Source organism: Lactuca serriola, chromosome 4 (genome assembly GCF_051521515.1).
Source record: "Lactuca serriola cultivar US96UC23 chromosome 4, Lser_US96UC23_V15, whole genome shotgun sequence".
Taxonomy (NCBI): Eukaryota; Viridiplantae; Streptophyta; class Magnoliopsida; order Asterales; family Asteraceae; genus Lactuca; species Lactuca serriola.
The window spans coordinates 345904418-345922481 of record NC_136411.1 but is presented as its reverse complement, the minus strand read 5'-3'; the positions used below and the strand labels follow the sequence as shown (position 1 = coordinate 345922481).

Genomic DNA, 18064 nt, shown 5'->3' with positions numbered 1-18064 from the left:
GTATTTATGGATAAGATCTCAAATTCTTTTCTTTGTAAACCTTTTGCACGCAAGATAACACATTCTACTTATAAATTTCTCTATTATATACTTGATTAAACAAGTTGATAAATTAGAGTCAATTCTGTTATCAAATTTTACTCAAGTATATGAATTATTTTACTTTCTTTCATCTATGATCAAATTAACTAACATTTTTGGTATAAACCTTGTCTGAAATCACATTTAAACCTCTAACATACGGGTTGCATGTCGCTCTCTTGATCCAAAGTAGTGATTGGAATGGTTGTTGGAAGCCTGCATGGACTTAGAAATATTTGTGTTTGGTCATCTGGAACCCTTTAAATGTTTTCTCTAACTTTTTCTTTTACAAAAACCTTTAATATTATGGACAACTTTTTTGATATTGTATCTTCAATTATCTCGCACCTTTCATATATGAAAACAACATTATGGATACAACGCTCATTGCAACAGGTACTATCGCTTTTAGTGTGTTTGTTTATGCTCCGTTAGAAGATTAATTTTCAGTTATAAAGTTGATAAATAATTCATAGTATATATGTGCTTGTTTGTTGAAGCATATTCAATTAATAACATTACAAATTAACAAAAGTTCACATAAGCACGTTACACATTTCGTGGTGCAAAATAGGTAAACCTTCCATGGTGCAAAATGCTTCCTACTGGGCTAGTGGCAAATGGCGATAACGAAGACTTTTCATTATCAAGGAAACAATCTTTTTATCTGTATAACCCTAACTACTTTTATAATTTATAAAAGAGCATAAATATTAAAGGATCTCACTAAACAAGAACGTAAACCTATCAACCACCATGTTCCCCTTCCCTTTACCACTCTTTTCTTTCCTCCTCCTCTTCTCCACAACGACCACCGCCCAACCATACAAGCCCACCGACTACTTCCTCCTCAACTGCGGTGGTGCAACTGCCACTACTGACCGGAAATGGGACACTGATGAACGTTCCGAATTCATGCCCTCCACCACCCCCTCCTTCACATCCGCCCCGAACAACCACGACCCTTCCGTCCCGGAAATCCCGTACTCCACTGCACGAATCTTCAATACATCATTCACCTACACTTTTCCAGTGACCAACGGCCCCAAATTCCTCCGCCTCTATTTCTACCCCGCCACCTACTCCCACCACAACGCCGACCAATCTTTCTTTTCGGTATCATGCAACGGTTACTCTCTCTTATCCAACTTCAACGCTTTCCAAACCTCGTCCTACTTGCGACCCAGAATCACCCATTCCAATAAGGTTCCCCACTTTTTAAAAGAATTCATTATCTATGTAAACCACACCCAAACCATAAACATCACATTCACCCCATCACCCGAATCATATGCCTTCATTAATGGTATCGAAATTGTTTCACAACCTGAAAACTTATATTATAAATCAAAAAAGGTGAAATACGTAGCTCAATATATTCTGGACCAGTCATCTCAGAGGACACGTGTCTCGAGAATATTTACCGGTTAAACGTCGGTGGGGAGGAGATCTCCCCCATCCATGATACCAGGATGTATTAAAAAGATCGTTTATAAGATGTAGAATTATTTTAACAATTATATTGTTTATAAAATGTAGAGTTGTTTTTTGACAATTATTTTGTTAAAAAATATCTTTTGTAAAATATAAAAACTAGTTTTGCTAAACTTGTCTACTTTTTTGTCAGACAATGGTTAGTAGACAGTAGTCAAATCCTATAAGAATGTAGTCAAATTAGAATAATGCCTTGGTACAATATGAAAACACCTAATATAGTAGTCAAAAATTTTTTAACAGTAGTCAAAGCCAATAAAAAATAGTTATTTTGTCAATTATATATAGAGACTTAAATGTATGCGTCTAGATTTTCAAATCATAAATTAGTAGTTAATCTATAACCTCATGCACATACAATCATGTCCACCTCTCAAGAAAAATGGTGGTTGATGCCACAAGAGAAGCGATTGCAAATGTTAATAAAAGAAGAAGAGATCAAGAACGAGATTAAAGGCGTTGAAGAAGATAGGAAACGATTGGAAAACTTACTAGCCGATATTTGGTCTAAAATGAGGTCGGTTCAAGACAATGAATGTGACATAAAAACTGCAAGGATTTGGGTACGAGATGCAATAGACTATGCCAACAAAGAAGATGTTAATCTAAATGATTTTCCAGATGTTTGAATTTAATAATTATTGATTAATCAAGTAGTAAGTTTATGCATTATTTATCAGTTTATCTATGTAATAATTTTATATTTGCTTGTTTATTATGATTAATCTATATAATATGTACTATTCTATTGCTAGTTTGTTTATGTTTAATAATTAGGGGACATTTTGTTTACCAATCGTCATGAAACAGTACACATTGAATGTCACTAAAAACATAAAACTCGGAATAACTAAAAATTGTCTGTGTAGAAGATCCATAATATATCATAGTCATCCTATAGCGAAACTGGGTAGCAGCAACAATAGGTGCCATTGATATACCAATCGGTCGACTTGAAACAAGCAGCTCCATGAACATCAACATAAATACACCGCACTCTCCAAACATCCCTTCTTGTTAGGGCACGTCCGTAACATCCATAACAGTGATGGATGCTTTCTGAACAGGCAAACCAATGTGGTTCCAATAGCCAATTTCCAGCAGAATGCGGCCTGAAAGCTCTTTAAACCGCACAAAATCAATAATCTTCACGGTGCCAAATGACCGGAGGCTGTCGTACAAAATCAACGACAGCGTGGCCATCCATAACTCGCCAAGTACACAATGATGTGAGTTGATGCATATTGGAAAATCAACCTGTTTTAACACACAACTGTTGCAATTAATAACATCGTTTAATTAGTGTAATATGACAGTTAATGTGACTATAATATATATATATATATATATATATATATATATATATATATATATATATTATTTCTTTACTTACACGGTCAACTTCTAGCCAAGATTTACATTCATCCAATGGGTCTAACGGATTTCCTGTTGCACTTCCTGCCCACTGGAACATCTCAAATGCACCAAAAAATGATGATGGCGTGATTGTCCATCGAGCATCGTTCGGTCTCCGCTCATTCAAACGCCTTCCCCATATGTCAACATGCTGCATTTAAATTTAATTTAAACATAAGTAGCTTATAAATTATTTAAATTTTAAATATAAAGGAATGTCTTCATACCGCTTCATCTAAAAATCCCAATTCACTTGCATAAAAAAGCAAATCCCAAAACTTTGCTTCCATTTTTTAATTATATAACCGATGTTTCAAAAAAAAAGTCGGTTTGTTTCCCATGTATAGAACAGGGGCGTTACAACCCGGATTGAGATACGGCTCCAATAAAAGTGTCGGGGATCGCTGACAAATACGGGGGGTGGTGGTTCATTGTGTATTACCCCACATGTACGATATCGGGGGGCATTTTGAACCTACATTATATACGTAGTCAATAACTATCCATATAGTAATAAAATTATAGTAAATATGATTTTTAACATACTTACCGAAACGTATGGAGAGCTAAGATATCGAGAAGGTTTCAATTGCCTAACCGGACGACTTTGTTTCACTACACGAGGCCCGGGTATATGATTTTCCGCATCTACAATCTCGCTAGCAACAACCTTCTTTTTCTTCTTCTTCTTCTACAAAAAAAATATACTTTTTTTTAATATACTTTAATAAAATAAAAAGTTTAATATACAAAAAAAAAATTATAACCTCCTTCACGATTTCTATTTGCTTTCTAGAATCAAACAATGGTGGATTATCAACATCTTCATCCTCGTTTACTCGATTTGATTTCTATGGACTACCACCCACATTCTCATTCCCCTACATTTAAAGAAAAAAAATTAATAAAAAGGTTCGATAAAAATTTAAATAATGCATCATATATATTTAAATTGATAGTAATACCTCAAAAGCTTCGTTAAAAAAGTCTTCAAAATCATCACCGTCTCGAGTTCCACCTTTATTTTTCAATCCTCAGATTTCTTCCTCCAAAGATTCAAGTGTTGCCATTGTTTCTCGCGCAGTTTTTTTTTTGTTAATTCCCACCATATGAGTTCCCACCGTAGACTTGGAAGATTGGTTGTTTCCACAGGATGTATGAGACGAAGAGACCCCGTACATAAATTATTTCATATATCAATACTAGTTGAAAATTTTTATTATACTATATTCTGCTTTTACAAATTTACTTACATCATTTCTAAAGTTGTAGCGTACAGAAGAAGGGACTTCAGACAATTCACAATTCAGACTAGTAAATATATGACAAATAATGTGGAGTAGAGGACTTCCATCTAAGGCAATCATCTTTTTTTACGGTTGATGCGCCTGGTCCTGATCAACATCGAAAACATCTCAAGCTTTCACCCAAGTTAACCTCCTAATATGAAACCAGCGCAACATACGAGGATATAAATAATTGCGTCGTATCGCAGCATTTCCCCGAATTACTGGGAACATCTCCCATATCCATATCTTGTAATAAATATACGTTAATTTATAAGTGTTAGCACTAACTAAAATTTAAAAGAAAAAACTGATAAATTATTAAATATATTTTTTAATTACTTAAATATACCTTCAAAGGAATAACAAAACCCGATAGTGTGTACACAATCGCTTTTGTTGGATGGTTGGACATATGATCCTCAAATTTCTTAAACATACCCAACAAGCTAGGGTATGTTTTAGTCCTTAGATAAGAAGTCCGTCTCCGGACTGAGCTGGTAGGTCCAAAAAGTAACCGAAACTAGTGGTTAAAAAAAAGATCGTGCATGCATCTGTTCAGGCGACTCAAAACTTCATACAATTTATAGCATGAAGCTTTGATAGATAAGTGACTCATTATCGTTTTGTTTGGAAGCTACAAAATTAAATAAACATTAAGGTTAAATAATTTTTTATAAAAGAAAAAAAACTGAGAAACAATTAGAGAAAACACACAATATATGACTTAATCATTTCATATATTCTATTTATTTTGTATAAAATACCAAAGCAAAATAGTTGACTACATTTTTTTTTTGTATTTTCTATACTACTACTATACCAAATTTAGCATTGTACTTTGAAAATGGTGTGACAATAACATATTTTATAACAAACCCAAAAGTACCAAAATACAATGTTATTTTATCAATACAGTATACTTCAAAGTATCTATACATTATAAACATAAAAACATTTTCAAATCGATAGTACATTGTTATTGTAGGCTATAATTGAGACATAGAAAATAAAATCATTTTTAACAACATGCAAACATTGAATCATAACATACATACAAAGGGATACAATCCTTAAAAATACGTTTAAAAATATATTTTTTTTAAGAAAAATGAAAAGAATATACATAAAACCATAGGTTTTAGGAAACCTACGATTTTTTTCCCAACAAAAAATCATAAGATACATACAAGGGGATAAAAATGTTTATTAGTTATAATTTTTTTTATTAAATAAAAAACCGTATTTTTAGGGAAACCTACAGTTTCCTTTTTAAAAAAATAAATAAATAAATTATACGACTACAAAATAAATAATGTTCTGATGCTATTGAATCGATTTAAAAAAAAAAACGAAAAAAATATATTTCGTACGGTTCATACGTAACCATAGGTGTACAAGTCGGCAGTGCACAATCTGTGCATTGGGCACTTATACACTGTAGGTTTCGTATAAAACTTACAGTTATATATATATATATATATATATATATATATATATATATATATATATATATATATATATATATATATATATATATATATATATATATATATATATATTTGATATTTTTCAAAAAAAATTTAACCACATATACAAAACCTACTCCTAATTACAAACATGGTAAAATTTTGATGAAAAGTAGACAAACCTGGTTGTTCTTCGGGTGCTCCATTAAGAGAAAAAAGTAGTCAAACCAAAGAAAACAATAGAAAAAATGACTTAATTTGAAAAAAAAAATCACTATATACTTTGGGTTAATGGGACACGAATAAGTAAACGGGCATGTGGAATAGTAGCCCATTAGCACGAAACAATACTTTTCGGCATAAAATAGTAGTCAACGACGTTGACCGTAGTCAACCATAAGTTGACTACGGCTTTAAGGGATATTTTTGACTAAGTATTATTTTTTGACTATTTTTTGATAAGTAATTAACAAAAATGACTCGATTTGTATTTTCCCTTAACTATATATATATATATATATATATATATATATATATATATATATATATATATATATATATATATATATATGTCATTTTGATTATTTTTCCTTGACTATTTGTGCAACATATAAACTTAATATTCATTAAAAATATAAGACAAGCAAAATTTTTTTTGTTTAAATCAAAAGGGCATAAATAGTTGAAAAAATAAAGAATTAAAAATAAATATAAATTGTTTTATTTTTCCATCTTTATATTTTCTTTCATTTATTCATCATATAGTTTCCCTCTCAAATCTCCCGCAATTCTTTAGATATAGATCTGACAATGAGGCGGGTTTGGAGTGAATCGACCTTGATCCAAACCCTTTTAACAAATTCCAAAAACCCGCTCCATAACCCGTAGGGTTTTGAATAATCAAACTCATACCCTTATCCACCGAATCAGTGGATATCTAAACTGGCCCCGTAACCCGTAGGTTTTTTGAATAATCAAATACATTTTACTTAAATCATAAAATCACATTTTTTTTAAATAAAACAAATGTTGATTTAGAAAACACATTATGTACATGAAGACTTTCGATTGGAATTAAAACCATTATTGTAGTTACTTTCAATTGGGTTTGGACCCTCGATTGCGTTGATGGAGAATAACAATTACAAACTTTCTTCCAGTTTATAAATGAATTTATTGATTTATAAATGAAATTGGTGATTACATGATGAAATATAAATAAAATGTCATCATGATTCTTGGAATAAGACTGGAAGTCTAGAAGTTGAGTCTCCGAGTCCTATGTATAAATAGTTTAGTCTTTGGCCTTTTCTCTTTGGACTTTCGATTGGAATTTACAATAAAAGTTAGGCAGTATAAAATATAAATGTATAATTCTAAAATTTATATGGGGTGGGTTATAAATGGAGCGGATCAGTGATGATCCATACCCGACCCTTTTAATAAAAGGGTTAGCGGGTACGGATCGTTAACGGGTAAAATGATCAAAAACTATGCTCCAAACCCGTATAATTGTTAAGGGTTTGGATCAGATCAGGGTCAAAACCCACTCCATTAACAAACCTATTTAAATATCTATTTATGCCCCCTTATAACCAAAAAAATCATATACAACATTTCCTTTTGATTTCACTGCTTCCCCCATAATGCGAGTCATCGCAGTCTTTAGCCCCCCTCCCCAGCCCAACATTGTCGGAGCCTGATCGTCTCTGCAGTTTCTTAACACCGCACGGAACATATTTTCTTCAATTAAACCACTCTCTCAATTCCATGGTTATTTTCCAATCCCATCATTATATTCTGTCACCATCGCCATTTATCGACCCTATCATCTTCAATTTCAAGTATTAAGATATCCTTGTGGGCGATTAGTTGTTTTCTTGAATGTTACATTGGAATCTAGGGTTCATAAGGTAACTAATTGTTTTTGATTATTCATAATCTAGGGTTCATGTGCCTTGCTTCTGTTATTGTTCGAAATCTAGTTTCCATACGCCTTTTAATGGGTTTCTACATACTGATATCTCCTTTTATTCCCCAAAAGGTTATACATAATACATAATGCCTTTTATAGCATCGGTTCTAAGGTCTATTTTCTGTAGTCCAGATCCCTTAATGAAAAGTAACGTGGCTTAAAAAATGATTTTGGAATCAGATTATAGCTCTTAATTATTATATTCTAGATACAATATTCCAACATGTTATCATCTTTTTTTTTTTGGTGAAGAGTAAAGAAATGTTCATCAGGGGCGGACGCAAGAATTAGTAATAGGAGTTGCACAATTTTTTTTCCCGTCACACATAATGTAAAACATTAAAAAAAAATAAAAAAATTCCGGTCAAACATAATATAAAACATCTATTCATCTAATACAATTTTTTTTCTGGTTAAACATAATATAACAACGATATACTAGAATTTAAATTTGTCCTCTTCGTGCAGACATCTTTTGAAACCGTTCCATTACTTTTTCATTCTTAACTTTCGCAAGTGCTTCGGTCTCGACATTACACAGCAATGCGTCGTTTAAAAATTCATCGCCAATTTTGTTACGCAAGTCGGCCTTCAAGAGCTTCATCTTTGAAAAACATCTTTCTACACTTGCGGTCGCTACAGGTAATATCAAAGCCAACTTCAATAGCTTATAAACCAAAGGATAAGATCGATGCTTCCCCGTATTAACCATCAAACGATAAAGGTCGGAAATTCCTTTCAAACTAGCGAAACGCTCATCTTTGATGCAAGAGTGATAAAATATCTCAAGTTGTCCTTCAAGGTCTATCATATCTGAATCATCAAAGTCATACTTGTATAACTTACCCAACTTCAATAACTTTGATTTGTCAAATTGTGCAAATGAATCACAAGGGCTCAAAGCACCCATGTATTCTAGTAATTGGGTGCTTGTTTCACTAAATCGATCCCTGTAAGTAACATATCTACCACCGTGTTGAAGATTTCAACCTCAAAATGAAACCTATTAGTCTTTGTAGTCCTACGGTTTCTCGCACCAATATACAACTCTTCCATATCCAAAGTATCAATTTCGTGTGTTTCACAAAAAGAGGATACTTTTGGCAAAATGCTAGCAAACCCTATGTTTCTAAAAGATTGCAATGCCTCCATTGTCCCTCTAACCATCGAAGCCGCTTCTAAAATGTCTAGATCTTTTCTTTGAAGTTGCTTTGACAATGTACCCGTGAGGTGTAAAATGTCATACATCATATGTAAGTAAAACACGAACTCATATGATTTAAAATATGCTAAGATTCCAGATGCTTGTTGACGGTTTGCCAATGACCCTCCCTCTTCTTTCACAAAATCTAAAACTACAAGAACATCCGCAAATAACTTCATCAAACTTGTGAGTGTGTTGAAATGTGAACCCCATCTTGTTTCTCCCGCTCGAACAAGTGTAGTCTCTTGATTTAACCCTCTTCCAGTTTCAAGTTCACCACTACACAAGCCTTTTTGCATCCTTTCTCTTGCTTGCTCTCGTAGTAAGTCTTTTCTTTTACACGATGCACAAACTACATTAACCACCAACGAAATTTGCTCAAAAAAGTCACTAACACCAACATGTTTCTTTGCTACAGCCACAACTACTAATTGAAGTTGGTGTGCAAAGCAATGTACATAAAAGCCGTGTCATTCTCTTGTAATATCAAAGCTTTCAAACCATTAAATTCCCATCGCATATTGCTAGCCTCATCATAACCTTGTTCTCTTATCTATTAAAATTTAAAACAATTAGTATATATATATATATATATATATATATATATATATATATATATATATATATATTAATTAAATTGAAATAACAAAAAAACTAAAGAATAAATTACCTGACTAAAACTCAACTTATTACTTGTAAGTACTTCATTTATGGCGTTTTTGAGTGTCAAAGAAGACGTATCCTTCACGTGCACTAGACCTATGAATCTTTCTTTCACAAAGCCAAGAGTATCGACATAACGCAAAACAATAGCCATTTGTTCCTTTTTTGAAACATCACTAAATTCATCAACTAGTAAAGCAAAAACATCTTGACCAATCTCTTCACGAATACTCAAAAGTACTTCTTGTGCCAAACATTGCACAAGTTCTTTTTGAATTTTAGGGGAAATTAGTTGATTGTTTTTTGGGACATTTTCTAAAGTATTGTTGAAAATATCTTCACTAGTCTCTCGAATGGCTTTTAACACTTCAATGTATAGCCCTCTATTTTCCGAGTTAACCGACTCGTCATGACCACGAAACGGTAAACCGGTTTTCAATAAAAGTCTAACAACAATAATAGAAACACGTAATCGAGCTTTATATTTATGATCCTCTGCTTCGGTTTGCCTCCTAAAGACTACATTGATAGCTTGTTTTTCCCTCATTAAAAACTCACACTTTTCTTTTGCTTTGTTGTGAAAACTATCAATACCACCCACATGAGTCCGAAATGCATCTTTTTTTATTCCAAGTATCAAAACCTTGAGAAACAAATGCATCTCTCCCTCCTTTTTGTCCCATGAGGTCCCCACACAAATAACAATATAAACAATATGCACTATCCTTTTCACACTATATTCCAACCAATCAAAGTCATCAAACCATGAAGGAACGAATCTTCTAAATCTATCACCTATTTTTTTTAGGAAACTTATGTGCCCTTACTTGACACGGTCCTTGAAGCAAATATGCTCTTCTTACATCATCTCTTATATTTGGTTTGTAACTTGTAATCAATGGCCTATCCGCCGGGTCCTCTGGAAGATCCTTCAAGTCAACATTATCATTAGGTTGGTTAGAGCATTGTGTTTGTGGAGTTGCATTAGAAACCGAAGGGATTGATTGATTGGTGATTGGTGTTTGTGGAGTTGCATTAGGATTAGAAACGGAAGGCATTGATTGATTGGTGATTGGTATTTGGGAACATTCTTCACCACTTTCATTAGGATTAGGTCTTTGTCTTTTGGTAAAAAAAACCACTTAGTTTAACCTATAAAAACATAACAATGACTTCAATAAAACAACTTGCTTTCACCTAATCAAACAATAAATTCAATAAAAACATAACAATTACACCTAATAAACAATGACTTCAATAAAACAAGTTGGTTTCACCTAATCAAACAATAAATTAAATAAAACATATCCATTTCACCTAATCAAACAATCAATTCAATAAAACAAGTTGCTTTCACCTAATCAAACAATATATTCAATAAAACATATCAATTTCACATAATCAAACAATCAATACAATAAAAAACATAGCAATATAACCTAAGCAAACAATATAACTTCAACAAAACAAATCAATTTCACCCAAGTCAATCAATAACTTCCAAAACACATATCAATTTCAAATATCTTAATGAATTGGTAATTGGTAAAACTTACTTGCTTCATTGTGAAATCGATCAAGACATCAAGTATTGTGAATTTTGATCCATCAAACCATTGAAATCGATCAAGCCTCAGCCCTCAAGGTCGATTGATCGATTGAATTTTGGGGCCAAAAGTCGATAGTCGTGCTCGTGCCTACTGCTTCGTGCGTCGCCTCTAAAGTCTTCGATCGTGGTTTTTTTTTTTTTTTTTTTTTTTTCCTTTCAACCGATGGATTAATTACAATTTCACAATTAGGATTATTGAGCTATCTTTTTTACAAGCAATTAGCCCAATTGCTAATTTATCAAATTAAGTTTCATTTGGGTTTTAGGGCTTTAGACAATTGGACTAACTACAATTGAATAAAACATTTGGCTGGTTATTATTTTTTTTTTTTCATTCGGTAATTCGCGAAAGAGTGACAATATTTTTTTATGTATTTGCACAATTTTTTTAGTAGGTGCATGATTTTTTTTACGTAGTGGCACAATAGGTAAAAATTAAAAAAAAAAAAAAAAAATTCTACTTCGTACGCGGAAGCTAGGTGTTGCCGGTGCCACACCAGGCACCTAGCTAGGACCGCCCATGCAATGTTCATTGTAGTGTCTCTTTCAAAATAAAATGTATTTATGGATAATAACTCATATTCTTTTGTTTGTAAATCGTTTTCACACAAGATAAGACATTCTACTTATAAAATTCTCTATTATATACTTGATTAAACAAATTTATAAATTACAGTCAATTCTGTTATCAAATTTTACTCAATTACTTTCATCTATGATCAAATTAACTAACATTTTTGGTTTAAACCTTGTCTGAAATCACATTTAAACCTCTAACATACAGGTCTGCGTGTGGCTGTCTTGATCCAAACTTTGTTGGAAGCCTGCTTGGACTTAGAAATATTTGTGTTTGGTCATCTGGAACCCTTTAAATGTTTTCTCTAACTTTTTCTTTTACAAAAACCTTTAATATTATGGACAACTTTTTTGATATTGTATCTTCAATTATCTCGCACCTTTCATATATGAAAACAACATTATGGATACAACGCTCATTGCAACAGGTACTATCGCTTTTAGTGTGTTTGTTTATGCTCCGTTAGAAGATTAATTTTCAGTTATAAAGTCGATAAATAATTCATAGTATATATGTGCTTGTTTGTTGAAGCATATTCAATTAATAACATTACAAATTAACAAAAGTTCACATAAGCACGTTACACATTTCGTGGTGCAAAATAGGTAAAACTTCCATGGTGCAAAATGCTTCCTACTGGCTAGTGGCAAATGCCGATAACCACGACTTTTCATTATCAAGGAAACAATCTTTTTATCTGTATAACACTAACTACTTTTATAATTTATAAAAGAGCATAAATAAGAAAGGCTCTCATTAAACATGAAAGTAAACCTATCAACCACCATGTTCATCTTCCCTTTACCACTCTTTTCTTTCCTCCTCTTCTCCATCACCACCACCACCACCACCGCCCAACCATACAAACCCACCGACTACTTCCTCCTTAACTGCGGTGGTGCAACCGCCACTACCGACCGGAAATGGGACACCGATGAACGTTCCGAATTCATGCCCTCCACCACCACCTCCTTCACATCCGCCCCAAACAACCACGATCCTTCCGTCCCGGAAATCCCGTACTCCACTGCACGAATCTTCATTACATCATTCACCTACACTTTTCCGGTGGCCAACGGCCCTAAATTCCTCCGACTCTATTTCTACCCCGCAACATACTCCCACTACAAGGCAGACCAATCTTTCTTTTCTGTATCATCAAACGGTTACTCTCTCTTATCCAACTTCAGCGCTTTCCAAACCTCGTCCTACTTGCGAACGACACGCACCCATTCCAATAAGTTTCCACACTTTGTAAAAGAATTCGTTATCTATGTAAACCACACCCAAACCATAAACATCACTTTCACCCCCTCACCCGAATCATATGCCTTCATTAACGGTATAGAAATTGTTTCACAACCCAAATACTTATATTACAAATCAAAAAATGTGAAATACGTCGGTCAATATTCTGATCCAGTCGTCTCAGAGGACACGTGTCTTGAGAATATCTACCGGTTAAACGTCGGTGGGGAGCTGATCTCCCCCATCGATGATACCGGGATGTATCGATCGTGGGATCAAGACGATCCATATTTGTTCCCAGTTCGAACAGTGACCCCGGTTAACAAGACTCCGATAGTCTACACAGCTGACACACCGAATTATACCGCACCTGAGTTAGTTTATGCTACGCAAAGAAGCATGGGTGCTACTTCTGAAAATCGCAATCTGACGTGGCAGCTTCCGGTTGATTCTGGGTTTTATTACAACCTTAGGCTCCACTTTTGTAATATTATACCAGCTTACACGCGCAAATATGCGGTGATATTTAAAATTTTTATTTCGAATCAAACGGCTGAACAGTATGCTGATCTGTTTTACTGGACTAAAGGTACTGGGTTTCCTGTGTTTAAAGATTATGGCGTATTTGTGTATGATTTTGATGGTAGTGGAAGAAAGCGAGATTTGTGGCTCGCGATGGGTCCGAACCTTGCTGACACCGAAGAATACAATGATGCCTTTTTGAACGGTTTGGAAGTTTTCAAGCTTAGCATGAACGGTAGTCTCACTGACCGCGACTCGGAGCTCCGCCCTATGGTACGGCCGCCGTCATCTCCGGTGAAAAACAAAACTCCGCTGTATGCCGCCATAATAGGCGGTATTGGCGGAGCGGTAGTACTCATGCTGTCAACTTTAGGTTTTATCGTTTTCCAGCGAGTGAAACACTCCGGTAACAAGTCATCCGGTGAACAAAAATCAAAAGACAACCGCCTTCCGTCAGGTAGGTGTCGGCGGTTTACAATCAAGGAAGTGAAAGATGCCACCAGAGAATTTGATAAAAATTGTATAATCGGGAGAGGAGGGTTTGGGATGGTGTACAAAGGGTACATCGACAATGCTACAACAACTGTCGCTATCAAACGACTAAACGCGTTATCCAAGCAAGGTTTTCACGAATTCCAAATGGAAATTGGGTTGCTGTCAAAATTACGTCATGTCCAACTTGTGTCCTTAATTGGGTACTGTGACGACGAGGGCGAAATGGTACTTGTGTATGATTACATGTCTCACGGGACATTACAAGATCATTTATACAAAGGAAACAACCCTAATTTACCTTGGAAACGACGTCTAGAAATTTGCATTGGTGCAGCAAAAGGGTTGGATTATCTACACACAGGTGCAAATCGTGCGATTATTCATCGCGATGTGAAATCGACTAATATTTTGCTGGATGAGAATTGGGTGGCGAAAGTGGCGGATTTTGGTTTGTCAAAGTTAGGGCCAAAAGATAAAGGTGTAGATCATGTTAGTACAGCTGTCAAAGGGACATTTGGGTATATGGATCCTGAATATTACAAAATGCAACAACTTACAGAGAAATCTGATGTGTACTCCTTTGGGGTTGTATTGTTAGAGGTTTTGTGTTCCAGGCCAGTGATTATAAACCAAGGTGTTTCCGATGAAGAGGTGAGTTTAGCTGAATGGGGTAGGTTAAACTATGGAAAGGGGACATTGAAAGAGATAGTTGATAAGAGAATAAGTGATGAGATTGCTCCTAATTGTTTGATGAAGTTTGGTGAGGTTGCGAATAGTTGTTTAAGAATGAAAGGGAGTAAACGTCCGATGATGGATGAAGTTGTTTGGGGGTTAGAGTTTGCATTGCGGTTACAGGAGGCGGCTGAGAAGAGAGGTGGTATGGTGGGTGAGATGACAGGTAGCATGTCGGAAAATCAAGAATATGTGTTTCCAGTGAAAGGCGAGGACGTGAGTGTAAATGAGGAGTATGAGTTAGAAGGGTCGACTGGAGTGGGAATACAACATGGATTGGTGTCGACTGATAGCAGCAGCCGTGAAGGATTAGTGTCAGAAACGGTATTACCCAAATAAAGGTCAGGGTAGTATGGTAATTTATGTTTGGATTACTATGACATGTTGGCAAAAATATAATTGTTAGCTGGAAGTGGTTACTAGAAAACATGGAATAGGATACCGCTATTTTTGCTAATATAATACGGATAATCATCTGTATCCTATTGGGGGTGTATCCTATTACAAAAGAAATAGAATACGGTTAAAACAACCGTATGCTATCCAAGGGTGTACATTGTACGTATAGTATAATGTATTATATATGGTGTATCCTATTTATCTTGTCGTATCTTATATGTGTATTATATATGGTGTATCGTATTTACCTTCTTGTCGTATCCTATATGGTGTATATATATATATATATATATATATATATATATATATATATATATATATATATATATATCTTGTATTTTATGTATATCCTATCATATTTATAATTGGTGTATCTACTAGAAGTACCCTATCATATTTATGAGCCAATATTTTATCATCCACTAGAATGTGATAAAATAAACCTAAATTGCAATACAAGAGAATATATATATATATATATATATATATATATATATATATATATATATATATATATATATATATATATATATATATATATATATATATATTATGTAGACGAAATAGTTATATGTTATGTTCAATATCAGACAAATCAACTAAACAACTATTGTTATGTTCAACTAATATCTTAAATTACATTTGCTTATTTATTTCCATCTCCAAATCTTTTTTTTGAAACGATCCAAATCTAACACATTTTGTATGTATCTCTTGTCGTCTTCTTCGTCACTCCAAATCTGTTGAAAGCATTGACAATATACACAATTAACTTGTAGCTTAAAAGAATCATTTAACATAAATAACTTGTTATTGTAATGATAATTTAAGATTAAGATTTTTTTTATTCATTTCCATCCAATCAAAAAAATACATTTTTGTAATTTATTTCCAAATTCAAATCATTTGGAAGATAGAAAAGACCATTATAATAATAAAAACAACTAACCATGTAACATAGCTTCATTTCAAATAGTTCTCTACAAAAGATATCATCCAAAACTCAACAAAATCGTCCAACTCCGCATCCGAAAATGGTGTTTTATCGTTCCAAAGGTTCTACATACAAAGTAATACAAAATACTTAATTTAATAAACATTAAGGTTTAATTTTAAAATTAAAAAAAAAAAAAAAAAAAACTTACTTTAGGAAATCCCCGTTGTCTGTATAACATCATTTCATGCATCCACTTTGAGATGTAATAGCCACACTCCCAATTCAACGTTTGTTTGTTGCACTAAATATAAAATACATATGAGAATATATATATATATATATATATATATATATATATATATATATATATATAATTGATAGTAAATTTAGTTACCTTTGCGAAAGTCCATGTCATTGCACGTGATCTGGATTTGGATTGTTTATTAAGCGTTGCAACAGCTCTAAAAAAGTAAGCATTATTGATTTCTTAGAATCCAAAGAAAAAATAGCAGTCATAAAATACAAAAATAAGAAACTTCTTACTTTTCAATATGTGTTACGATATCATAGTCTTCAAACGTCTTCATACCTTGACATGAATCCAAAATGTAGCACGCATGTTGACTAGGGCAGATTACAAATAATATGTAGTGTAACCTAGTAAAGTTTAAACATATTAGCAAAAATTATTGACAAAAATATAAGGCGTAAACATTTTCTAGAATATCATACCTTTGCAAATATGGTGCTAGAAAAATATCTTTTTCTTGATGAAAGTTCATCGTATCAATCAACTCATTTACAACACTATTTGTTCCGAATTCCTCATCGGTTCCACATTGCAAGCTAGTGATTTTTTGTGGGTTTATGAAGGCACATTTATTATCGTGTTGAAACATTGAATGCAGCATCCTACAAAAAATGTATATATTATAAAGGTAAACTACTATGAAATATTAGTTATTTAAATGTTAACATACTCACATCTGAAAGCAAAAAATAGAATCAATATCGAGTTGCTTATTCGTCATAAGCTCTTTAATCACGTCTGAATAGATTAGAACCTCAGTCCTCCCAACTCCAAAGATCCCTGGCTCACTTCTAACATGAATTGGATATTCAATTTTGCGGCTCATAAAATTTTTATACATTAACTTGATCTTCGGCCTGCCATTTAGTTCTTTTGGCATTACAAATTGTCGTATTTTCTTTACAAGGGGCAAACTGTTGGTCTCATCGTACTTTCTTTTTTGGTGTACCTACATTAAAAATCCATTTGATCCGCTAAAAGTTTTAAGGACTAATAATAAGGTTAAGCTACTACTTCATCACAAGGATTATGATAAGTATCAACCTGTGTTGATGATGGTGTTGACGTTGGTACCATTGTCGATGTGTGGGAAGGTCTTTGATCTTTTTGCACAGTTGGAGTGGGCTAGGAAGTTTAGAAATGGTTACATATTGATTTCATTACATATCACTATAATATTAAAAAAATAAAGGAAATTTATATTTTACCTTAACTAGAGAAATTGAACTTCGTGGCCATTGAGTAAAACCATACAGTGCATTCCCCAAAGTACATGTTTCTTCAGTCGGCACAGGAAAAGGGAACAACTTATAACCATCATAAATCTGTCGTACAGATACCTTCACATGATGTTCTTTTAGCGGTATCCCATGTAACATCCCATTCTCCGATGGGTAGACTTTCCCTTCGGCAACTGTATGATGCTCTGTATCCGATGGTAGTAGCAACTCACAGTCAATGGGAGCCTACACACACACACACACACACACACATATATATATATATATATATATATATATATATATATATATATATATATATATATATATATAACATGCATTAAATTAGTTTGTTTATATGTGTTTAAATGAATTATGTACGAAGAAACAATGCATACCTTTATATTATCTAATTCATCCATCATTG

General features: G+C 33.4%; 1 protein-coding gene and 1 pseudogene across 1 annotated transcript; one reads left to right on the top strand and one right to left on the bottom strand.

Annotated features, from left to right (window-relative positions):
- Nucleotides 1-8636: 8636 nt before the first annotated feature.
- On the bottom strand, nt 8637-10646 carry LOC145099653 (uncharacterized). Its single transcript, XM_079037187.1, has 4 exons — nt 10423-10646; nt 9596-10322; nt 9427-9478; nt 8637-9277 (listed from the first exon to the last, which is right to left on the bottom strand). The coding sequence occupies exons 1-4, from the start codon at nt 10644-10646 to the stop codon at nt 8637-8639; spliced, it is 1644 nt and encodes a 547-aa protein (XP_078893313.1).
- A 1873-nt stretch (nt 10647-12519) lies between these two features.
- LOC145097545 (receptor-like protein kinase FERONIA pseudogene) lies at nt 12520-15367 on the top strand (annotated as a pseudogene).
- Nucleotides 15368-18064: the final 2697 nt, after the last annotated feature.

Coding starts and splice junctions, on each gene's coding strand:
- LOC145099653 (XM_079037187.1), bottom strand. CDS start 10,646: ATGCCTTCCGTTTCTAATCCTAATGCAACTCCACAAACACCAATCACC. Junction 9,479..9,595: donor ATAAGTTGAGTTTTAGTCAG/GTAATTTATTCT, acceptor AAATTTTAATAG/ATAAGAGAACAAGGTTATGA. Junction 9,278..9,426: donor TATGCGATGGGAATTTAATG/GTTTGAAAGCTT, acceptor TGGTTAATGTAG/TTTGTGCATCGTGTAAAAGA.